The sequence below is a fragment of the Brienomyrus brachyistius genome, chromosome 17 (genome assembly GCF_023856365.1).
Source record: "Brienomyrus brachyistius isolate T26 chromosome 17, BBRACH_0.4, whole genome shotgun sequence".
NCBI classification, from domain to species: domain Eukaryota; kingdom Metazoa; phylum Chordata; class Actinopteri; order Osteoglossiformes; family Mormyridae; genus Brienomyrus; species Brienomyrus brachyistius.
This window is the reverse complement of record NC_064549.1, coordinates 2,936,504-2,960,544: the sequence shown is the minus strand read 5'-3', so window position 1 is coordinate 2,960,544 and position 24,041 is coordinate 2,936,504. Positions and strand designations below refer to the sequence as shown.

Here is a 24,041-nt window from a genome sequence, read left to right as displayed (position 1 = left end):
AGTAAGGCAACCGAGCGTCAGGTTCCTACATGAGTCAAATTACCTCCTGGATGTTAAACTGAAAGAGAAAATTACTTCTAGACACAGCAATTGTCCATTAAATTGTTTATTTTTATTATTTTTCTGTCAGGTTAAAACACAAATATATATGTATAATTATTTATTTTCCACTTCGCGCTTAAATATTCAACAATTGTGTCCTACGTTTGAAGCTAGGGGTGGTCCTAGGGTGGCAGAGGACACCTTAGCCAAATAATAGTTATGCTTCATAGCAAGGTAATGATATTTGTAAAACTGATCTCGGCTTTGCTAATATGATTAGGGGTTTAAGTCCCAAAACCCTCGAGGCTGCCGTGAATCCTTCAAGTGCACTGTACTCTCTGCAGACTCTTCATGAACTTCTTCAGTTCTCGTTCTGCTTTGGGCCACTTCATTAGACGGGTGAAGACCAGCCTGCTACCGTTTATGTCTCCCACACCAAGAAGATATCCTGAAAGTGGGCTGTTCAGCTCTTCGCAGCTGCAGTTCGCTCCCTGTAACAGCCAAAGCTGGCTCTCGGTGACAGCGCCAATCTGGACGCCGTTTCGCAGCAGCAGTCTGCTCCGCCCACTGGCCACAATTTTGCGGTCTGGTCCATCCGTGAAACTCTCTGCCACTTTTAAACTTACAGCTGTTTGGAGAAGTAAAACATATTAACGAACGATATTGAATCCGAGAGATGAATCATCGTAGATATTATGCTATCAAATTCATCCATCCATATTCTAACTGTCAGGTTTGCGTGCTATATTATTTTACACATACAGTGTTAAATATTTATTAATAGAGGTATCTATTACACAGTGCCCCCTTAGTTACGACAAGTAATGTGACTCCTGTTTCGTTACCAGTTTTCGATCGTGTTTTCAACTCACCAAAACGACTCTTGCAGTAGTTTTTCTTAATCCCCACCTCGCCTTCAGCCGCTAGGTTGCAGGCATCACATACAACTAGTACGTAGTGTAGAATTTTATAAAGCATTAGGGTGAAATGCGCATTGTTTAATACATTACTATTACAAATGCGGTTGTTTGGGGGGTACCGGTACACAAATTAATCTCGATAATAATTCTGTTATATCTGAATTTACACTGTAATTGTGTAAATATAAACACGAACCTTTTGATTCTGGGTGGTGGTTTCTTCTGTTGTCTTTGCTGTGCACCGAGTCGGCTGCTGGTATGCACAGGTCTGTGTTGTTTGGGAACAAGTTGCAGTGGAACATATCTGGCCAAGGAAACCCGAAAGCGCTCATTACCGGCAGGCAGCCGTTACGCACGTCTTCACAAAGACTTCGGCATGGCCAGACTGGCTCCGTGAGGCCCGGTAAGCACACGGGAGCGAAGAGGGAGCACAAGAACTTCTTTGTGTCTGGGTGACACTTCTTAGAAACCAGCGGAGCCCAGGAGCCCGACTGCTGTTGAACCTCTTTCATGGTGTCGTGGCCCAAAAGGTTCGGAAGTCGCATATCTTTGTACCCAACGTCATGACACAAACTCAGTGTATTAGGAATAGGTTTGCACGCCGATTGTAAAACACCGAGTGCAGCAGCGGATACGGACTGAATTACGATGCCAGTTGAGAAAACTGTGAAAAACGGCAAACCTGCCATCTGTACCCTTAACAGCGAAATCATTGTCTAAAATTTGCAGCCCAACATAAACTATCAACAGAAACCACTCCAAATAAAATCCAGTTCAGATGCCTTAAATTTCTTGCGTTAATGTCGACGAGCGACCTAAAACACGAAGAAAGTCTCCATCTTCTCTTTATCTAAGGGTGTTTTAGCGACACGGCCACTGTAGATTACGTCTTAATAGCAGTGGGGTGCTTAGTTAAAAGGCTGGAGCGCATCCTGTTCAGCAGGTTTCGCAGACAATACAAAACACGCAAGTTTATTGAGGGTTATAAATGTTCCCTATAATTAGAACTTAAGTGATTTTTGTGCAGCGGCGTGATTTCTTTGAACTTTCGGTGATTTTTGCTTTGTAGTCCTGTAAAGTAAGCTGACACCAAGCAAAAGCAGTAATGACATTTTGAAACAAGCGGCGGGCGGTACTGCGAGCTGTCCATTATATAAGCACTCAGTGGTAACTGCCTATTGGTTGAAATCACGCCCCGAAAGGAGTCATCCAGGAGTCTGGTATCATGTGATAGGAGTCTGTAAATCGAATGTGCGCAGCTTCAAACTGGCCGGATGTCACGTGCCTTTGTCTTTAAGCAGCTGTCATGTGACTAGGATCCTTCGTTGGATAAGATAGGGAAGGAAACAAGACTAGGGAAAGAAAAGCGTTCCCCTCCGTTCGCTTCGGAGTGGAATGTATTTTTGTCTTCGTTCCGGATAACACGACAGAAAAGGAGAAAGCTGGATATTTGGCTCGGTTTGCCTGGCAGAGAGCCGAGAAGTCCCAGCGGAGATCATGGGTTGCTGTTACAGCAGCGAGACCGAGGCCACGGAGCAGGTAGCGTCGGCTAGTTAGCCAGCCTGCTAATTAGCACTCGGGAGGGTTGTGTGGCACTTTACTATTCACGGAATTTCGTTTTGATGGTTTGCAAAGAATAAAACTAGTTAATAAAGATTAGTATTTGGTTGGCACCCCTTGTCGTAATAAAACAACGACGTTAGAGATGTGTTGTTAGGTATCTTCCTTGTTGTTTTTGTTAGCTGGTTAGCTACAGGCCTAGGCGCAGGCAAAGTTTCGAGATTGCTGTTCAAGTATTTGAGCAATTCAATGCGCCGCAGATACTGCATTTTATAAATGTTTCTGGGCTTTTTGATCAATGATCGAGGCATAATAATTTTTGTATTGGTTGTTTCGTTATATCTTGTGTCCCATTTTACATTTATGTAAAAAGGCATGAAAATCTCCCCCGAAAATGAACTTCTTCTGTAATTCCAGTTTTTGCATTAACCTGAATTTGCAACGATTAATTACGGATTATCTCGAAACCCCAGAAACAAACGTGCTTTTTGCTGTGGTGATACTGGTGACTACAGTCTTTCCTATATTTTCTTAGCGTCATTGCTGCCCCTTAACGTGTTGAATTATTACATTAAAGACAAAAGTTGATACAGTTGGTTTTGAATGTACTGTAGACTTTTGTTAATCCAGATTTAGGTATGTAACTACAATATTCTCGAAAAACAACCATTCAATGTTGCCCTGTATGCTTTCTGCGGCGATTTACGGTTGGATTATTGTACTATTCACACCTCGGAGCAAATTGTTTGCCTCCGTAACAAGGGTCAGACTGATAAGGGCACTTTCTGTCCCAATTTCCCAGGATCGAGATGAAAGGAAACCGCTGATCCCCCATCCAAACCCGGACAGCAAACCGTCCAATGGAACAGAGAGAAACTGCGCCAGCCTGCCATCGGCGCGAACAGACGAGCAAGCTCTCCTGTCGTCTATCCTCACCAAGACAGCGCTGTACGGTCATAAGCGGAACTCTAACAAGAGGAACTACGATGACTCTTATTCCTTTGGTTGCACATTTTACTGACTCAGTGTCTGTCCCTTTTTGACTGGCAGGAATATAATTGATGTCTCGGCTGCAGACTCCCAAGGAATGGAGCAGCATGAGTACATGGATAAGGCACGGCAATATAGGTAGGCAAGTCGTTTGTGAAGTGGGAGATTCTCTCTCGTGTGTGCGCATGCGCTTTCCCTCAAACAGTTATTTTAGAACAATAGCAATATTTAAAAAAAAAAATCTTATTACATTTCAGTAGAATTTCTCATTTATTTTGCAGTACAAAACTGGCAGTGTTGAGTAATACACTGTCACTGAAGAAACCCCCACCACTTCCTGCCCTCACCAGTCAGCCCCATCAGGTGCTTGCCGGTGATCTCGTGCCATATTCAGACATGCAGCAGGTGAGGACAGCAGCATCAGATTCCCACGGGACTCATTCCAGTGTTAAATAGCTATTTTAAAGGTGCATTGAAATGCTATTTGGATAAGAGGCTTCAAATGTTTTTCTGTGTCCTTTCCCCAGGTTTCGAAGATAGCGGCCTATGCATACAGTGCAATTTCACAGATCAAGGTGGATGCAAAGGAGGAATTGGTTGTCCAGTTTGCAATCCCCTGATCTGTTCCTTGCTACTTTGTGTTTGTCCTCCCAGCATCCTCTGCTGTCCCCTCCATGTGCTCAAGTTATCAGCACTGCCACTAAAGGAACAGAAACAGCTGAAGACTTGGAAACCAAACATCCCGACTCTATCAACTTGTACCTAACATAATATATCTGTTAAATGATAAATAACCGGTCTCTCCCCCCAGAAGCTTGCATTGAATTTTAATGTTCAGAACACACCGAAAGCATGGGTTTTTTTTTTTTAAAAAAAGAGAAATATATAAACCAGAAAATTATCTTAAGATCAGTTAAGGTTGATAATAAAATATTCTAGACAAGACTGTCCAACAGTCTCTGAAACTTGTTGGCTTGAAATTAATTGGTGTTAGAAGGTCACCTTGCCCTACACTAATGTTGCTTTGCTACCATCTGTGTGGCAGTAACTGGAAAAAACGGCTTTGTTTCCATGGCTTAACATACGAAGGTGTCGTTGGCTGAAGTCGACTGTTTCCCAGCAAGTGAAAGGCTATTAGAATCCATCAGTGTAGTTTTCTGCCTCTAACCAATTGCAGAACACTATTTGCACTACGGTTACAGCTCTGATTTTTTGAGGGTGGGGGAGGACAGCAAACCTCGTCTCCCAGCATTGGGAGGAAAGTAAAAAGATACTCCGATTTTCTTCCCCCCCGTCTCTGCGGTTTACAGGCTTTGCATACGATTCTTCCAAATGGTTTAACCTAATCAGTGACCGCTTACAGAATGAAATTGTAAATATGTTCTTGATTCCTTAAACGTTAGGGAAAAAAATAGTACTTAAAGGCACTATTGTGTCTTCTGCTTGGGAGTGTTTGGTTTAGTTGGTGCTTTTTGTGAAAGTATCTGCTCAAATCAAGCTGTTAGAGGCCCCAACGTTCTCACTCACGGTTTTAATTTAATAAAGATTTTAACCTTATAAAATGCATTTCAGCAAGTACTATGGTTTTCCAATTGACTGGTAATTAGGTAATGCTGTTGTAATTATTTCTTTTTATTTATGCTGCTGTTTGGTTTGAGTGCAAGCAGGTACCTAGTGCAAAGGCAAACACATTTGTGTGATTTTTAAAGGGATTTACTGTGGGGCTGTGAACTTCGACATTTTGCTTCTTGCCGTGTGCTGATATTTGTTTGTTATTCAGTTGTCTCTTACCATCAGAATTGTTAACTTCATAGGCTAGTACCAAAAACAATTTCTGTTAATATCATTTTTCAGTTTAATTACCGTATGTATTAAAATATTTCTGAAACACTGTGTCGGGATTTTTAAATGCTTTGATGATATGGAACTTATGAGATCGGGACCATTTTTACCCGATTGACAAACAGACATCTGTTCGTGAAAAGTCAACGTGTCGCCCACTGCGACTACAGTGCTGCCTGGCTAATCTCTGCACTATACTAACTTACTACTAACTGCACTAAGCCTTAACTTACCTAGTTTAAGCTGTTTCATCACTGAGTGGTTTAACATGTAACTAGTAAATTACATTCATGTAGCAAAGCACATATATATACCCACACGTGATTATAACAGCATGTACACATAGATTGCCATTGATGAACGATTGCTTTTTTCTGTCCAGTATTACCTGTATGCAACCATTCAAAAGGAATAAACTTGCAGAGTGCAGCACATGATTGTATTGATAACCAGCAGCAGTTTTACAGTAGAATGTCTATTCTGTTGAGCGAAAGGGCGTTTGGTCTTCGGACTCCTGATGAAAATACGTTCTATGTATGAGCTGTGCTGTTCTTAAACTGTTAGTGATTTTAGTAAGATCCATATTAATACCAATTTAATGGGGTAGGCTCTGCCACCTCAGCTGCCTGCCATGTGCTCATTTAAGTGTTTCTGGAGAGTCTTGTGGGACTTGATACTGATGTAATATATGATTATTAGAATAAGGGGAAAATAATAAGCATTCTCCTTTTCATAAGGTAGCTCAAGATGATAGATGATGTGGTTGGTACGGATATACTCTCCTTGGATGCTTTTCGTTAACTGCATCTTCGTAATGCATTCATAGAACATTCAAGCAGCAGGAATGAGTTTCCTCTGCAGGGTGTCTGTGCCCAGCCTTAGAAGCAGGGCGAGGAGGTCGGCCATTCGGGAGGGGCTCAGAGTAGAGCCGCTCCTCCTCTGCATCAAAAGGAGCCAGTTGAAGTGGTCTCAGCAAGTATTTAGGATGCCTTCCAGACAGCTCCTTGCGGGGGTGTTTCGGGCATGTCCAACCGGGAGGAGGCCCCGGGGAGACCCAGGACACGCTGGAGAGATGATATCTCTCAGGGCCCGGGAATGCCTTGGTATTCCCCCGGTGGAGCTGGAGGAGGTGGGTGATAAGATGGAGGTCTGGGTGTCCATGCTAAGACTGCTGCCCCTGCAACCCAACCCTGGATAAGCGGCAGACGATAGATGGATGGAACATTCATTGTCCCACCATAATACATTCATATCATGATCTATGAATGCACTGTGAATGCATTATGAAGGTAAATTGAATGTTCTACGAATGTATTATAAAGGTGTCATGAATATAGAGTTGATGTAAAGTGTACATACATTTCTCATCTCAACTAACATAAAAGTAATGGACCTGAAGATGGAGCTGTATTGACTTTAGGTCTTTATTAGTCACATGACTGAACACAAGCTGCCCCTCCGGTTAAGCTTGCAATGAAAGGTCATCTACGGTTAAAAACTGCACAGCTTCTGCCTCAGCTTTTCTTGGTAGTCTTGCCCAGGGTGATTTTTTTATGCCAGATCTGAGACATAATCCTTTCCTGCCTGGTCACTGCACTGAAATCCATAGACTTCAGATGTGGCAGCACTGAAATCACATAATCTCTAAAACCAAGAAGCAAAATGGACGTGAGTGAGGAATCTGACACACATGTGACACTCTACAGTCCGGCAAAAGGCACGTCGCGGTCAAAACAAATTCATACTCACTGCATTAAAGTTTTTTCTGCTGCAATTTGAGCACAACTGTATGATGTTTCTGGCAGCTATTTCTAAGAACTACACCATGACACATGAGCTGGGCTTGTTAAACAGTGTTTTTTCCTACCTGTAAGTCTTCTCATTCTCGGCTGAGTTTCCATGCAGTGTCAGTGTGTGGAGGTAAGTCAGCGCCCCTAGCTTGTCCACTTCAGAGAGCTTGCAAATGTGGTTGCCATGCAGGTACAAGACCCTCAGTTCAGGTAGCTCAGTCAATGCCTGGATAAAAGAACTGACAGATTTTGATCTAACCTAATTAAATGTCACTTAAACATCTACAAAATCTAACAATCTGTAACTGCTTTCATCATGTGTTATGTAAGATACCTTAATTCAATTCGTAACTCATGCTACCATTATTAACAAACTGTCATCTACACTGATGTCAGCAGCTGATAATTCAATGCTGTTTTACCCAGCTACTCTGTTATTTATGAAATAAACTCATCCCTGTTTATTCATCGGTGTGTGAACGTACATAAGCTCTCTACTCACTTTATCAATTCGAGATATGCAATTGAAGGACAAGTCGAGCCAAGCTAGATGAGAGGGATCGCTAAGAAGGGAGCCGATGGTGAGAGTAAACCCAGCTAAATCTGAGATTAAATTATTGTTTAGTCTCAAAGCTTGACTGCAGAATTTGTTCTCGGCATTACGCTTCAAGGGTCGCAAACCTTCATTCGGTTCTTTATGCAGCACATCTGCCGGGCATAAAAATGAATTAGGAGAGAAAAAAAATCAATCGACACTTTTTATAGCCACTCATCCATTATGAGCCTAACCAGAAAAGCACAGGGTAGGGAGCATGATGTATGAGAAATATTTTCCATACATCCATCTTGCAATTGCTTATTTTGGTTATGGTCACAATTTGTTCAAATTCACATATTTCGGACGTTAACGCTAGTTACCTGCTATAGACCTAATACATTTGAATGACAGGTCCACTGGTGCTTCGCACATTTTCCTGAATTGGAACACCTGAATGCAAACAAGAAAAACAGAGTAAAATAACTGAAAATCGCTAACATGACAAACGACACACACTGTGTATGAACAGTGAGAATATCTGTCAGTTTCTGCGAAAAGTTCATGCCTTTAAATACCTTTGATCAATAAACACACTAAGCAACTAAAAATAAGAAGCTTTTTCATATAGCAAATACAACCAGGTAATGTCTCAAATTTTTAGCATCGTCACGTGATCGTGTCTCGTCGTTTTATGTATCAAACCTTATACAGTATCTGCGAGCCACAACAAACGGTTCCCAAGGTGATATTTGGAATTATGGGAATTGTAGTGAAGTTTTTACAGTCGCACAAAGTTGTTTCAGAAGAACGTCGTTAATTAACAACAAAACATCCTGTACGTTATTCGGTCCTTCTTCCATAAATAACCGAAATTATAATCATGTAACATTATAGAATAAAAATATATTATCGTATTAGCCAGAATTACAGTGCCATCTCCTGCTTGTCCAGTTACTAAGTCGTTCAAATCTGGGCTAATCAGAATGAAGCCACGTCATCTAGCGGATACCGGCAGTTTTTCAAAAAAGCCACCAATCAAATAGAGCCGTCGTCGAGCACAACCAATCGTGTTCGGGTAAACACCCAGTGAAGAAATTTTAAAAAAGAAATTAGTCGTATGAGCGTTTGCTTATGTTTGCTCTTGTATGTCGAGGGCGAAATTTTATTTGTGAACTGCTGGTAATTCAGATGAAAATAACACTCGAAACTTAAAGAGAACATCTGATGGTCTACGCTTGATTTTAAAGGTACGATTTACTTAGTTTATCTAGAATACAAGGCACCTAAATATGTTTTGCCGATGGTGATTAGCTAAGTAACTGTGCTAATGCGAGAAGCAAGTAGCGGTTGTCGGAACGCTGCTGTAGGTGGTACGGAAATGATCTTACTGGCTCGATGATGGCAACTTTTGTCATAAATTGTCATGTAATCTCCTTAAGCCTCTAGTGTATGAAAGTGTTTATTTGCAGTGTTGTGTTATGATAGTGCTTATTTGCAGTTTTGTGTTTCGAAGTCGAAACCCAAGATGGCTCTTCATAGAAAAAAAGAGGAGGCTTTATTAAACTGGGTAAGTTTTTATATATTGGTTAAGTTCCATCTATTCGGCATATGATTATACATTTTTTTATAACGTGCCATTTTGTTTTCACGTTTCTCTTGCTGTTTTCCATGTGTCTCTCTTCCCTTTGGCAGATAAACAGTCTCCATCTGGACAGTCCAATAGACCACATCTTCCTCTTACAAGACGGTGTCATTCTGTTGAAACTCATACACCAATTGTGAGTAAAATGATGCATATTGATACAAAAGTAGAATCGATAACCATTATTTTCGAAAGGTGCATGTTTACATAACATGCATAATGTGGTGTATCGGTGTACATTCCAACAGAAAGAGGCAAAAAACGGAAGTGGACGCTGTTTTGGAGCTGCCCCTGCAGGGAAGAATGGATTTTATATCTGCATTTTTACAAAGTAAGGGCCACATTATGGTTGTTCATTGCTAGTTAGTTGTGTAATTTTATATTTGTGTAATCACTGTATATATGTCTGAAAACTTGCCTGAACTCCAGAGGATTGCAGATATAAAGCTGACAGAGGTACCATTGTATCCTGGGACAACATTCTAACAGGCAAAAACCTTGATATCGAGCTATCAAAGGTAATTTCGTTATGGGCTGATATTTTTCTTTCCCCGTTGTGATGTGTTCAGTACTGGTTACCTCGATGTATGATTTTTGCAGGTGGTTGTTCTGTTGTTGTACCATTCTGTCATGAACGGATTGCTGGGACTAGACAGACTGGGCTATGACATAGAGGTAAGATGCCCCCTTTGTTAAGACATTTTCTGTTTTCTCAGGGCAGTACTGTGACCCAGCATGCTGTCTTCTGCATGCCTTTTCATCTAGGTGGAGCTAGCTGATGTACTTCGCTTTGTTTTGAACAATGAAGACAGCCTTTACCTGAGTGATAATTTGGAGAAAATTCTCAAAAAACAATGTGAGTAATTTCATATGTAGAACAGCTAGGATTCTTTATGTGTACACTTTGCATGTTAGCCTTTCAAATACATTTATTTCAGTGGGTTCGGGATTTTTACGTTTACAATGTATCTAACTGGTAATATTTTTCCTGTCTCTAGCAATTTTTGATTTCTCCAGTGCATCCAGTTTGTCGAGTTTCAGTGATGAGGAGTCGCCAGTTTTCTCCAGACGACGGAGGCCAGAAGTTCAGTTCCTGGAGCTGAAAACTGTGGCATCGAGTTCTGTTGGGTAACGTTTTGCCTTTTACCTTCTGCTTTAGTCATTTTATGGCTTGATACAGTGTGTGAATAGGGCTGCAACAAATGACTATTTTGATAGTTAATTAATCCATCGATTATTGAAATGAATAATTTAACAGAATTGCCCAGTTACCATCTAACTTTTATTTTATATATAAAAATCCAATATCCATTCATCCTGTTAAAATTTAAAACCAAAATTTTTAATTTTAACAATAAGGATGGAAATATGCATTCTGCTGTCCATCTGCACTCCGTTTCAACAAAATTTTACAATCACAGTTCTGTACTGAAATGGAGGAAAGCCAGCATGTAAGGCTGTTTAAGGCAAAATTACAGACACACTTGGACATACACATGCTGAATCGGTCCACACCACTGAAACACGCACACGCTCAACATTCAACGCATGACATCAGTATAACAGTACCCCCCCCCTACACACACACACACACACACACACACACACACACACACACACACACTCTCTCTCTCTCATGTGTATGTGCTCACTGTCAAAAAAAATAACAGTAGTAATTTCTGGGACACTGCATATCATATTGGGAGTCGGAGAGCCACTATAAATATGTGGGAGACTCCTGGATCTTCCAGGAGAGGTAGGATGTCTTGTTGACAGTGTCCACGTTACTATTTGCTTGACTTATGAGTTTTCCTCTTCAGATGCTCTGTTGTAGAGGATATGTTCCCATGTCAGTTAATGTCAGTTTTACGAATTGCAACTGACAACCTTTTTTTTTGGAGTTAAATGCTCCCACACTTGTGTGTGTGTGTGTGTGTGTGTGTGTGTGTGTGTGTTAACTATTAAATTATTTGGCAAATCTGGTAATCGATTTTAGTCAACTCGGTTGAATAATCGTTGCACCTCCGATTGTGAAGTATTCGTCTGGTGTCTTTCTGATTCATAGATTTCGTGTTACTTAATGGACGACTGTGACCCTTGCCTAAAACTTTGTGCTTTGCGACCCCTGCCCCTCACAGAAGTACTTCTTGTTTTTGCAGGTCACCCATACAGGATGTAGTAAACACACCTCAGTTTCAGCTTAGGAAACTGCGGAAGCAGTTGGTCCAGGAAAGGGAGATGAGGGATGAGCTGGAACGAGAGCTTGCCAGCAGCAGTCAGATCATCACAGAGAGGGGTATGGTTTTGTGATGCTGTAACTCTTGCATGTAAACGTTCTGGAGAAGATTGACTTGTCACACATTAGGGCTATTGTCAGAGTGTGATTGGTCTGACTTGTTTGTTCAGGACTTATTCAGTGCCTCTAAGTGTCTTGACATGTACTATCTACCAGCCCTTGGAAATATCCAGACTATTGCTATTTGATTTGTATATTGGTATGTCCAGGCTACTTCAAAGCAGACCCTTTGCGATTGTGCTTGATCTGTTCTGTCACAGAGATGCAGGTTTCCCAGCTTCAGCACAGAGTCCAGAGAATGATGAGGGACAACGAGGAACAAGAGCAACAGCCTAAGGAGATTGAGCAACTGCAGAGAAAAAACGAAGGGTGAGGAGGGACTAGAGACCTGGAAAAGCTACAGCAGTGAGGGGCTGAGAAATGTGTGGGCCACTCTGGGTAAACCTTTTTTTTTATTTAAATCTACAGGCTCTTGACTCGGTTGCATGATGTTCTGAAGCAGTGCCAAGAACTGAAAACAAATAAAACTCAAATGGAGAGGAAGATTGATGACTTAACAGAAGAAAATGGAATTCTCTCTGTCCAGGTAAAACATGTGCAGCACTCTTTGGGGAAAAAGTAGTGGATAAAAGCAACTTGTTCAGATGGATGGATACTTCTGCATGTCAGGCAACAGGATTGTCTCTGAGAACCGCATTCCAAGTCAAAATGCAGTATCCCGGATTGATAAAGATGGTGGGTGTCTTGGCTCCTTCCATTCCAGATGCGAGAGATTTTTTCTCGCTTGTCAAGTGCTGAGGCAGCTGTAGAGAAACTGAGTGCAGAGCAGGAATCTTCACAGGTGGAATGGGAAAGTAAGAGGGCTCTTCTTGAGAGTGAACTTGGCCAGGCTTTCTCTCAAAAGGTAAGATATTTATTGGCTGCTTGTTTTGCCCTCTGTGAAGAGAGAGATTCCTGTTATGTCATTTATTGGTTTGATGTACCTTTGGGAGTTATGTTGATCATTTGGCAACTAGCTGCTTGGTGTTTTCCTTCTCCAGGAGTACTTGAATGAGCAAATCCAGATTCTGCAGGGAAAGATCTCCATTCTTGAGGATGAACTTAGCAAGGCAAAGGTTGAAACTCTGGGGGGAGGTGAAGTCATGGGTCCCATTATGGAGGTAATTCATATTGTATTGCAACAGACTACATTAACTCCATCTTGGAACTATTGAGTTGATGTCTTCCAGATTCATGATTTGTGTCTGAAATTATATTGTTTGTTTAACAGTGGGAACGACTGAACCAAGAGATTGCTGACTTGAATAACAAGCTGTCTCGGCTTCAAGAAATCATCCTTCAACTGCAGAAGGAAAAAAAAGAAATTGAAATGATGCATGAGGTAGAAAAGACCAAATTCGAGGCCGAGAAAGCTCGTTTAGAAGAACTTGTATCTGAGCTGAATAAAATGCTGACTGTCCACCGGGGTGAGAAGGAGGCATTGGAACAAGCATTAAGGGAGCAACGGGTGTCACTGGAAGCACGGATCGAAACCTTAACAGCACATATTGCATCTCTGACAGAAGCTGTTCAGGAGAGGGAGTTGGCTGTGACTAATTTCAGTCAGAAGGTAGATGTGGAACGTAAGAGGGTGGAGAACCTGACAGAGGAGATGGAAAAACAGGAACGGTTTGCCCAGAAAACAATCCAGGAACTTCATGAGAGGGTAGATCACCTTGGCTCTGTCCTGAATGCAAAGGAAGAGGAAGCACGTTCTAATGCAGAGGAGTGGGCTCGGGAAAGGCATGAGATCTCCCACCAACAGGTGGTGCTGATGGAGGCCAGGGAGACCATTTCCAGGGAAATGGATGCCATTGCCCTAGAGTATCAACATTTTCGGCAAGAGAAAGAAGAGGTAGCCTGCAAGCTGAACCAGCAGATTGTACTCCTGGAAGAACAACAGAGTATGGAGCGGTCTCTCTTGTCAGAGCTCAGAAAAGAGAAGCAAGAACTGGAGCAGAAAGTTTCATTTATAGAAGCTACAGTGAATAATCTCAGATCTAGATGTCACGGCTTGGAGTTGGACAGTGAAACACAAAGAGCCAGCCACCTGGAAGAAGTGGAGTCTCTGAAGAGAAAGCTGCATAAAGCAGAAAGTATCCTTGGAGTTTATGAAGGAAAGCTGGCTGATCATCAAAAGATTGTTGAGGAGCATATAGCTCTTCGTGATGAACTCTCTGCTGCAGCAGAATGTGCTAAAGGTTTAAGGGATGAGCTGGAAGCGGAGAGAAGCAAACATAAAGAGACCCTTGCAGCTCAGCTCCAGAGCAAATCCCAAATGATGGAGGAAATGAGGAAGCTTGAAGAGAAGACAAAGAATATGTCTGTGGAGGTGCAGCACCTGGGCCAGCAACTGAGCAAAGTGCAGCAGGAGAAAATGCAGGTTGAAGCCTGTATGGCAAAGCTGATGGAGGAGGGCAGAGAGATGCAAAGGGGACTAAATTCCGCACGCGATCAAGCCTTCCTCACAATCAAGGAAAGAGAAGCAGAGATATTAAAGTTGAGGTCAGAGGCCGAAGCTCTGTCAAGCAAGCTAATTTTGGCAGAGGAGGCCAAAGCTATAGAGTTGGCAAAAAAAGATGACGAAATGCAGGTTCTGTCTAAGGAGATGAAGCAAATCCAGATGGAACTGGGGAGTGTGAAGAAAGCTAAAGATGATATGGAGCTTGATCTGCAGTCTAGTATTGAGAAACGGCAGGAACAGCTCCTATTGTTGCGCTTTCAGATGAATGAGTTGGAAGAATCTGCACATCAAAAGGAGACTGAAATTGAGGTTTTGCAGACCAAGCTTTCTAACAAAGATGAAGAATTAAAGGCTTTTCGTCTTCGTGAAAAAGTTGAAAGGGAGGAACTGCAAAAACAACTTAAACAGGAAGAAGACAGATGCTTGATGTACAAACAAGAAATAGTTGTAAAGGACAAGGAGGTTCACAATTTGAAGATGGCAATGGTGGCAAAAGAGGAAGAAATAAATTCATTAATGCAGAACATCCATTCTGGGGAAGAAAAGGCATCAGCTTTTCAAGATCTGCAGGAGAAAAGACTTGAGGAGCAAAAGCAAGCCATATCTACTCTTGAAATTAGGTTATCTGATGCTCAGAGACTGTTAGAGGAGAAGGCCTCTTCCATTGAAATGCAGACTAGTCAAGTTATACGGTTGCAAAGAGATTTGTCTGTTGAGCAGGAACGGGTTGTTTCTGTGGAGCATAGTATGAAGGTGTCAGACGCTGCCCTCATACACTGTAAATTGGAGAAAGATGCTCTGCAAAATGAGGTTACCTCCTTGCAAGAACTTGCTAAAAAGCTTAAGGGAGAACTTGAAGAACTGAAGAGAGAACATGAGAACCTGAGATGTCAAGTTGCAGAAACTGAAGCTCAGCATAACAAATCTGAAGAGAGAATTGCTCAGCTTCAAGCCAAATTAGAGACAGCATCTACTCTTGCTTCTGAGAAGGACTCTCGGCTAGAATCACTTCATGCAGAACTGAAAGAGAGGGACAGCTTGAGAATCCAAGCTGCAGAAATGGAGGCTCGACATAAGGAACTGGAAGAGAACATTGCTCAGCTTCAAGCCCAGTTAGGGACAGCATCTGCTCTTGCTACTGAGAAGGACTCTCGGCTAGAATCACTTCATGCAGAACTGAAAGAGAGGGACAGCTTGAGAATCCAAGCTGCAGAAATGGAGACTCGACATAAGGAACTGGAAGAGAACATTGCTCAGCTTCAAGCCCAGTTAGGGACAGCATCTACCCTTGCTACTGAGAAGGACTCTCGGCTAGAATCACTTCATGCAGAACTGAAAGAGAGGGACAGCTTGAGAATCCAAGCTGCAGAAATGGAGGCTCGACATAAGGAACTGGAAGAGAACATTGCTCAGCTTCAAGCCCAGTTAGGGACAGCATCTACCCTTGCTACTGAGAAGGACTCTCGGCTAGAATCACTTCATGCAGAACTGAAAGAGAGGGACAGCTTGAGAATCCAAGCTGCAGAAATGGAGACTCGACATAAGGAACTGGAAGAGAACATTGCTCAGCTTCAAGCCCAGTTAGGGACAGCATCTACCCTTGCTACTGAGAAGGACTCTCGGCTAGAATCACTTCATGCAGAACTGAAAGAGAGGGACAGCTTGAGAATCCAAGCTGCAGAAATGGAGACTCGACATAAGGAACTGGAAGAGAACATTGCTCAGCTTCAAGCCCAGTTAGGGACAGCATCTACCCTTGCTACTGAGAAGGACTCTCGGCTAGAATCACTTCATGCAGAACTGAAAGAGAGGGACAGCTTGAGAATCCAAGCTGCAGAAATGGAGACTCGACATAAGGAACTGGAAGAGAACATTGCTCAGCTTCAAGCCCAGTTAGGGACAGCATCTGCTCTTGCTACTGAGAAGGACGCTCGGCTAGAATCACTTCATGCAGAACTGAAAGAGAGGGACAGCTTGAGAATCCAAGCTGCAGAAATGGAGACTCGACATAAGGAACTGGAAGAGAACATTGCTCAGCTTCAAGCCCAGTTAGGGACAGCATCTGCTCTTGCTACTGAGAAGGACTCTCGGCTAGAATCACTTCATGCAGAACTGAAAGAGAGGGACAGCTTGAGAATCCAAGCTGCAGAAATGGAGACTCGGCATAAGGAACTGGAAGAGAACATTGCTCAGCTTCAAGCCCAGTTAGGGACAGCATCTACCCTTGCTTCTGGGAAGCAGTCAGAGCTAGACTTGCTGCATAAAGAGGTGAGAGAGAGAGAGAAGCTGAGAATTAGAGCAGTGGAGGATGAAGAAGCAAAGTATAAGGAATTAGAAGAGCGGTTCATTGAGCTTCAGAGGCACGTCATTGAGGCATCAACTCTTGCCTCTGAGAGGAAATCCCAACTTGACTCATTGCATAATGAGATGAAGGAGAAGGACTATGTGGTCAAGACTCAGCGTATGGAGTTGGAATCCACTGTAACCCAACTGAAGGAACAGCTTCATACTGCCACCTCTCTTGCTGCTGTGAATGAAAAATTAAATGAGGACATGCAAAGGCTTGACGTCATAAGGCAAGAGTCAATGGAAAGAGATGCGCTCCAGATTCGTGCTATAGCTGAGGATCTGAAAAGGAAAGAAATGGAAGAGACTATAGTGAAGCTCAAGGCAGAGATCCTTGCACACACTACTAAACTTGAGCATCTTAATAAGAGGCACCAGCAGCAGCTCTCGGTGCTTAGGAATGAGAATGAAATGCTGTTGTCTTTGAAGGAGTCCATGGTGAAAGAGCAGGAGGTTTCCCAACGGGTGAAGGTCTCCCTGGAGAGCAAGTTGAAGCTTGCTGGGCAGAAGCTGTCTGTGCTTCTCCCCTTACAGGAGTGTAAGGCGGAGAACGAGAGGCTCATTGGTGAACTTCAGGAGCAGCTGCAGGTGAAAACTGAGGCACTGGGACGCTACAAAGCTCAGGTCAGTAATGGAGAATGGTTAATGCCTTAAGAGTCTTGGGCTATAAATCCTATTAAGACTATTGATGTTTTGCTTTTGTGCTAATGGACGTTGGGTATGTGGATTTCTTTCTTTATCTGGTCTAGGTTGAGGTGACAAAGACCCACTACAATGGGAAGAAGCAGCAGCTGCTGGAGGTCCAGGAGAAGGCTCAAACGCTAGAGAGTACACTTGAGAGCAGAGATCAGGAGGTGAAGGTACTCAGGAGTGACATGAAGCTGCTGCAGATAGAGCTGGATCAGGCCAAGCTCTCAGAGAAAGACCTGACCTTAAAAGTGAACAGCCTGCAGGCTCAGGTGGGTGTCAGGCGAATGCTGGGCTTCGCATACTCATTTATCTGCAAGCTTAGTTTATTCCATTCTTAATTGAACTCATTTATTTATATAGCACATCTAAAAACAGGAGTTGACCCAAAGTGCTTTTCCAGTTTAGAAAGAATTACTTGAAAAATACTACGTATGTGGTATACTAGTGCATAAATAACATGAAAACGTACAAGAAATAAGAAAATAAAAAAACTAAAATTTAAAGGCAATATAAAAGAAGCATCAGAAAAAGAGGGCAATTAAAATGTAGTTATTAAAATGAAATGTAAAGTAACTTAATAGTGGACTTGACAGAACCCTAGGAGAACCTCAGACTGAGCAGAGAGCAGGAGAAAATGGTGGGTCTTTAGACCTAAACTCGGCAATCAAAGAGCAGGACTTAATGTTGGACGAGAGATTATTCCAAAGTCGGGGGGCAGTTGCAGAGAGAGCCCGGTCGCCTTCGGGTTTGAGACATGAGTGAGGAACTGAGAGGAGCGAAGATGATCTAAGGAACCAGGGTCCTTACCCCTCCTACAATTGTGTCTTTATGGGGCGCGAAGGTTGACTATGCTGACAGGCAACTGAGGGAATATGCAAAGCATGCGACGGACACCACTCTGAATACCTGCAAGCCTCCTTCTCAAGAGGAACGGAATGAGAAGCAAGCAGACCTCAGCAAGGACAGCCTGGAAGACTCTCTCAGTGCTACCTGGTAACCTTCCACGCGTCACCGTGACCCCTCCTGCTTTAGCCTTAATGCCGAAGTTGGGTGCCGTTTTGAGTGATGTTCGCGTGACATGGTGCAGCACTGACCTGCGGTTCCGCCCACTGACCGCTAGGAAGCCGCTGGCGCGTGAGGAGTCCAGCACGCCGCTGGTGCGCAGCTCGGAGCGCCTGAGGGCCAAGCGGCGAGCACTGGCTGACGACTCCATAGACACCATCTACTTCACCCCCATGGCCAGCAACTGCCCCAAGCGTAAGCTGGAGAACAGCATCATGTCGCTGGGCGAGCTTGCGATCGACTCCACCAAGAAGAGCAACTCTGCTCGCCGGCGGACCACACAGGTTATCAACATCACCATGACTAAGGTTAAGGGCACACACCCCCTCCTTCACCTCACCACCCCCTTCCTCCTCCCCCCACCATGATTTTATTGGTGTAAAATATGTGCTGAAGTTCATGTAACATTTGAATTTTAAATGTGTCAAATTTTCCTAATGTGGATCAGTAACCTTGATTTTGTTCTGTACTGACCATTTTAGTATAGACTTGCATTATGAATATATCATCCATATGTTTGATACACTTGCAGTTTTTCTTTGAACTGCCAGGAAAGGGTTTGTTCCTCATCACGTTCTGCTGGATCTGCTGACTCTGATGTAACTTTTGTGGCAGCATGTTTTGCACAGATCACAGATGTCATGCCTATTTATGGACCTGTTGCACCTTTGCTTGCCTTGTTACTGACGGACCCCCGTTCGCTTGCAGAAGACTCCAGGCAAAGCCGAGGTCGATGGTGAGAACAGCCTGTTCTCCAGTCTCCACTCCGCCCAATCGGTTCCCAACATCGCCTCGCAGAGAAATCGTCCGATCTCCATGGAATTCTTTGAGGAGCCTGTTGGGGGCAGCAGTGACCACCTCCTGAGTTTGCCGGGATACCGGCGCAGCACCATTCACAGCCACGTCCCGCCTCGCGGTGAGTACTTCCTCTGCAGACGGCGCCCTCTCCTCTTTGTAGTATGTATCACGTTAAATGCATTTTGTAAGAGTCTGCTGTGGTCTCTGGGCCGTCAGCCATCAGCACGTATTGTGTGGGTGCCGAAAATGAACCCGACATCACCGACAACTGGAAGCGCATCGCTGAGCTCCAGGCCCGAAATAAAGCCTGTCTGCCCCACCTGAAGAGCAGCTACCCTCTGGAGTCTAGGGTGAGAATGCTGATTGGCCGGCTGTAAACTGCTTTTATTACACTAAAGCTTTTGAAGTCCAACTCCAAGATAATTCAGATTTTGTAGTGAGCAGTTTAATGTAGGAACTTTTTCTTCTATCAAACTCCATGCATCAATCCTGTCACTGCAGAAAACACAAACACGAGCACCCTGGTGATATCTTCTGTGCAGTGATATGGTTGATGTATGTATTTTTTTGGCCCGTTAAACACAGCAGGGAAAATGCCATTCAGTCCCATTATATTTCAGAGAATCGATGTCTCCAAAACTAGGCAGCTCCCAGCAGAAAAACTTTGATGAATAGATCACTTTAAAATATTTTTTGTCAGTTTTGGGGTGAACTGCCCCTTTAATTTGCACTGCAAAAACTAAATGTAAATCTTCTGTCAAGCTAATTTTAGTTTAATGAAATGTATCTTAAATTTATTTACGCTGTAATACGTGAAGAGTTTCTCTTAATGTGGTGTGAAAGAGAGAGGTTTGATTCGTCATCCCCATTTCCCTGCAGCCCAGCCTGGGGATGCCGTTGTTTAACATCACAGACGAAGACCTGAGGACTGGAGACCCGATGGAGACGATTCGACGTGCTTCGATGCTCCCAGATCAGATTGGGGAAGGCATAGCTTCCCGGCGCTCTACCATGCTCCCTGGCCAGATTGGGGAAGGCATGGCTTCCCGGCGCTCTACCATGCTCCCTGGCCAGATTGGTGCCGGGCTGGAATCGCGTCGCGTCTCGGTGCTTCCTAAGCCGGCTTCTGCTGTTGGCCAGAATGCAGGAGGGTCTGTCGTCTCCCTGAAGCGCCAAGGCGATAACTTGCTGGAGTCGGACACGCCGGAAGTAAGTTTGGGTGATAGTGGGGGGAGAGTTCTACACGTGGGCATTGAAGATGCTGATGTTCCTTCTACGCTTTTTCTCTCCTAGGCTAAGAAGATGTCAAGCTGCTTTCCTCGACCAATGCAGAGCAGTCAGCTCAAATCTCCCAATACTCCTGTAAGATGTCAGGCATGAAAGGCCTTTTTTTCCCCCAGTAAAGTAGACCAATTTTCTGCAGGGTGTAGGAAAATCAGCAGGATATGATTTGAGGGATGTTTTCGTCTTTGGGCTGGCAGCGTTTACTCTGCACATCAACTTAACCTGTCTGTCCCGCAGGCTGAGCGCAGGCAGTCGGTGATGTTCAGTGTTGACAACACACCCCACAAGAATACCAAGAACAGCATTCTGCAGCGAGGCATCAACAAGATGCGGAGTAGCACCCGCAAGTCCCCAGGCTCCATCAGTAAAATCAGCGGATCCGGCACCAACAAGATCCCTCGCTCCAGGAAGTCTCCCCAAACCGATGCGGCCAAACCACAACGCCGGTCCCCCAGGATCAACTGCAGAAAATCCCCCAAAATCACCGCCAGTGCCAAGAAGGTGAGTCAGGCCTGTGTCACAAATATACATTTAATTAGACCAAATCCAGGATTATGTGCTGAAGTTTCTGAACATGCGTGTCTTTGTGCAGAGTGTGAACTCAACAGGTAGTCGACCCCCCTACCATGCAGGTCTTAAATTCTCTGTGTATTACCCACCTTCTCCACTGGGTGGGGATTCGGTCACTGGGCAGTAAAGGGTTGGTGTTGCAGTCAGTTTGCACGCTTCATGCCATAAATTAAGCACTTAGTCATTAGGTGTCTTCCATCCTGCTTTGTCACTCACGATGGTTCATGGTGACACTGCACCGTTGAGGTTTGTTGTTTCCTTACAAGCTGTGGGCAGGATGTGTGCTGCAAACCATGTGTCTCCTAATACCCCTGCTGGGGGACTTGTCAGGACCTGTGAAATGACGGAGGGGGGCCTTTAACGTGTGTTTGTTTTCCAGATAATGGCGTACCGGTCACGAATGAAGATATGACGGCTGCGGCTGTTCTGGTTTGGCCTGATGCTTCACACCCAGACAAGCATCATTCAAACTAAAGAACATTTTATCCTTTTAAACTGGGTAATTATTTTAATTGGTGTGCAATTAATAAAACCAGTCAAAGTTCTATTCATCTTTGTCATTGAAGAATGTTAGTCTCCTAAGGCTTGGTTTAGCATTCATACACTATAATTTTATATCGTCACTTTTTATGATTACTGTGTATTACCAGAGCGCAACAAGCTACAAATCCATCGGTGATGGAATTTTTATTTTGTACGTTTTTGGTGTGTTGAAATTGAGCTTAATACATTACCAGGGTTAGCGACCTTTTCACGGTGTGCCTGAGACATTGAGTAATTTGAGGGGAAACAAAGGTTTGATTTGGAAAGAGATTCCGGGTCTGCATTGCAGGGCCCTGCCTGGCTGAGCTGGCTGCTCCTGTTCACGTTTTGAGGGTTAGGTACCAAAACTTATGTTCTCAGGCCACTACTAGTGAATATGCTAACCCCCCTGCATTGATTCCTGCAGGTTGTGGGGTGTGTAGGAAAGTGTAACCCTAAAACGGTGCCGTAAGATGCAATCAAAACAATGTTTGTGAATGTGTTTGGTGTGGTGGGGGGGGATGATGGAAGTGCTGCCCCCCCCCCCCCAATAATCATGCACGTCACATTCACACTGTTTGCACAGACCTTCTCGCATTGCCGCCAGCTGAAAGCCCGATAGGCTCTGCTTGTGGGGCTCGCTGTGCTCTCTAGCTGCTTGTTTATTTCTATGTGTCCCTTTGTCGCTTGCTGGCCTGTCACTTATTTGCTTGTCACTTTCCTTTTGAAATAAAGCACTTGAGACTGCGCTTCCTGTCTGCTTTTTTCAATTATTCAGGTATGGAGAAAGTGGACAAAATAACAGAAGTTACACAATTGAAAAAAATATATTGAAATCAATTTTTTTAAGATTACAGTTGCAGCTGGAAATGACATATTTAGTAGTATGCGTCTGCCGTGAAAGAGGACTGACTGCCGAATGAGATCGACGGAGGCTTAAGGAGTATCAGCCACACAGTTTACAAAAGGAAAAAACAAGCAAAGAGGAACAAAGATGGCGGCGCGCGCGGATGAAGGGGGCCTGTCCTGGTAAACAGCAGTAGTGTTTGTGTGTATAAACCTCTGTCCGGCACAAACATAACTACAAAACGCCACAATATTACAGCCTCAAATGACCACAGGTCTGAACTGGAAAATCGGTCCCAACGACAAACCATAGGTCAGCGACTTCATAAAGCTGTAATTTATGAAAAAGCTGCTGTTTGGAAACTGCTTCTATCACAATGGATGCTTCCAGTATCTCAATGTGGGATTAGTTGCTTGGCTGGATAACTTGCTGGGTTTAAGAAACCCCATTTTAAAGGGACTTCGTTCACTTCCCCATTTCCAAAAAAAAAATGGGATGATGTGTAGAATGTAAAAAAAAAAAGAATGCAATGATTTACGAATCATATAAACCTGTATTTAGCTGGAAACAGCAAAGTGATACAACACCAATGCCTGTCCCAACCTTTTTTTTAATGCATTGATATCAAATTCATATGTCATAAAACAATTACATTTGATATGTTGTCTTTATTTTATTTTCAATTAAAAAAATGGTTGATATGATTTGCAAATCATTGCATTCTGTTTTCATTTACATTTTACCAAGCATCCCAGCTTTTTTGGAAATGGGGTTGTACATTTAGCCCAGACTACCTGAATACCGGTTATTTGGCTATGCAGTAAATCTTAGCTATGTCTTGCTGAGACCTGCTGCAAATCTCGGATGTATGGAAGGCCAATAGGACTAATACATCTGAAACGTTTTGCCTAGATGGAGCATTATTTCACATCTACGGACGTAATAAACGTTTGCATAAAGACGGCAAAAATTCACACAATGTTTCAGGCCTATAGAGGTTACATTTTACCTCTAGTCAGCCACATAGCTGCAGCCGGCATTTTGCAATGTCTTGATGTCAACAAAGTGATCCTTCAAAATAAAAGGACAACCTTCTACGGTAGTTTGCAAATTCTTCCATAATTTCCCACAATGAAGATAACTCACGGAGAACCATGTGTTTGCCTGGTCAGGCTGCACCGCGATGTGCTTAGTGAAGCTACAGCTGTATCTGCGTTGAGAATGTAGTTTTGTCACTGCCTTGGTATTTAAATTACTTTTTATCTTTTATTCAATCGTGACCAATTCCACAATTTCACTAAATTGAGTGAAAACCACCAATGCACTGCACAGTTTAAACACCCATGTTTTTGTTATATTGCTTAATTTGGTATTAAAACATCAAACACAGAGTTGCCTACTTTGGTCAGCTGGCTAACATGTCATTTTCAATTCGAGACCAGTCTGCACACGCATTTACATGCATGTAACAGTTTTACTACCTTGTGAATAGTCTGTAGGGTTTGCACACTACCCCAGCGCTTTTGATGCAGCTATTTTTGGGTTTATAATGGAATAAAACTGATTCGCTGTAGGATTTCTTGAGTGGGAGTTTGAAATGGCGAGGGTCACGCCAGATGCGTGAGAACTGGCAGCGCTGTGAATAAGTAAAATACAAAGTTTAGCTCTGCAAGCCATAAAAACGCAGTATAGGGTTTATCAATCCTTCGCTATTCTCTTCTTGTAGTAATTCTCGGCATCGTTTAAAGAGAAACTAAACGTTACCTTTTGCCTATTTCAGATCGTCTTTACGTTTTCTA

At 43.3% G+C, this 24,041-nt stretch overlaps 4 protein-coding genes across 13 annotated transcripts; 2 read left to right on the top strand and 2 right to left on the bottom strand.

Annotated features, from left to right (window-relative positions):
* Nucleotides 1-90: 90 nt before the first annotated feature.
* On the bottom strand, nt 91-2,117 carry LOC125712297 (secreted frizzled-related protein 2-like). 2 transcript variants are annotated; one of them, XM_048982214.1, is made up of 3 exons: nt 1,159-2,115; nt 915-989; nt 91-670 (listed from the first exon to the last, which is right to left on the bottom strand). In XM_048982214.1, the coding sequence occupies exons 1-3, from the start codon at nt 1,673-1,675 to the stop codon at nt 363-365; spliced, it is 900 nt and encodes a 299-aa protein (XP_048838171.1). In that variant the 5' UTR covers nt 1,676-2,115; the 3' UTR covers nt 91-362. The 2 variants fall into 2 exon arrangements, with proteins under 2 accessions (XP_048838171.1, XP_048838173.1); XM_048982216.1 differs by lacking the exon at nt 915-989 and having other exon boundaries at nt 1,159-2,117.
* A 118-nt stretch (nt 2,118-2,235) lies between these two features.
* lamtor1 (late endosomal/lysosomal adaptor, MAPK and MTOR activator 1) lies at nt 2,236-5,400 on the top strand. The gene is made up of 5 exons (XM_048982265.1): nt 2,236-2,501; nt 3,325-3,470; nt 3,573-3,650; nt 3,794-3,917; nt 4,040-5,400. The coding sequence occupies exons 1-5, from the start codon at nt 2,460-2,462 to the stop codon at nt 4,130-4,132; spliced, it is 483 nt and encodes a 160-aa protein (XP_048838222.1). The 5' UTR covers nt 2,236-2,459; the 3' UTR covers nt 4,133-5,400.
* Nucleotides 5,401-6,759: 1,359 nt separating this feature from the next.
* On the bottom strand, nt 6,760-8,702 carry lrrc51 (leucine rich repeat containing 51). 5 transcript variants are annotated; one of them, XM_048982263.1, is made up of 6 exons: nt 8,611-8,702; nt 8,063-8,132; nt 7,826-7,852; nt 7,647-7,747; nt 7,222-7,370; nt 6,760-6,998 (listed from the first exon to the last, which is right to left on the bottom strand). In XM_048982263.1, the coding sequence occupies exons 2-6, from the start codon at nt 8,112-8,114 to the stop codon at nt 6,869-6,871; spliced, it is 459 nt and encodes a 152-aa protein (XP_048838220.1). In that variant the 5' UTR covers nt 8,115-8,132; nt 8,611-8,702; the 3' UTR covers nt 6,760-6,868. The 5 variants fall into 5 exon arrangements, with proteins under 5 accessions (XP_048838220.1, XP_048838221.1, XP_048838217.1 ...); XM_048982264.1 differs by lacking the exon at nt 8,611-8,702 and adding an exon at nt 8,385-8,600; XM_048982260.1 differs by having other exon boundaries at nt 7,647-7,852; nt 8,611-8,694.
* Nucleotides 8,703-8,770: 68 nt separating this feature from the next.
* Nucleotides 8,771-22,144, top strand: numa1 (nuclear mitotic apparatus protein 1). 5 transcript variants are annotated; one of them, XM_048982035.1, is made up of 24 exons: nt 8,771-8,929; nt 9,196-9,249; nt 9,375-9,460; nt 9,573-9,655; nt 9,754-9,842; nt 9,925-9,999; nt 10,090-10,180; nt 10,323-10,452; nt 11,484-11,620; nt 11,881-11,989; nt 12,089-12,206; nt 12,384-12,524; nt 12,661-12,780; nt 12,891-17,093; nt 17,219-17,428; nt 18,001-18,152; nt 18,280-18,505; nt 18,930-19,137; nt 19,236-19,369; nt 19,899-20,228; nt 20,313-20,381; nt 20,541-20,804; nt 20,896-20,935; nt 21,253-22,144. In XM_048982035.1, exons 2-24 carry the CDS (start codon nt 9,208-9,210, stop codon nt 21,345-21,347), a joined length of 7,152 nt encoding a protein of 2,383 aa, XP_048837992.1. In that variant the 5' UTR covers nt 8,771-8,929; nt 9,196-9,207; the 3' UTR covers nt 21,348-22,144. The 5 variants fall into 5 exon arrangements, with proteins under 5 accessions (XP_048837992.1, XP_048837991.1, XP_048837989.1 ...); XM_048982034.1 differs by having other exon boundaries at nt 18,280-18,529; nt 20,896-20,911; XM_048982032.1 differs by having other exon boundaries at nt 18,280-18,529.
* The last annotated feature ends 1,897 nt before the right edge of the window (nt 22,145-24,041 follow it).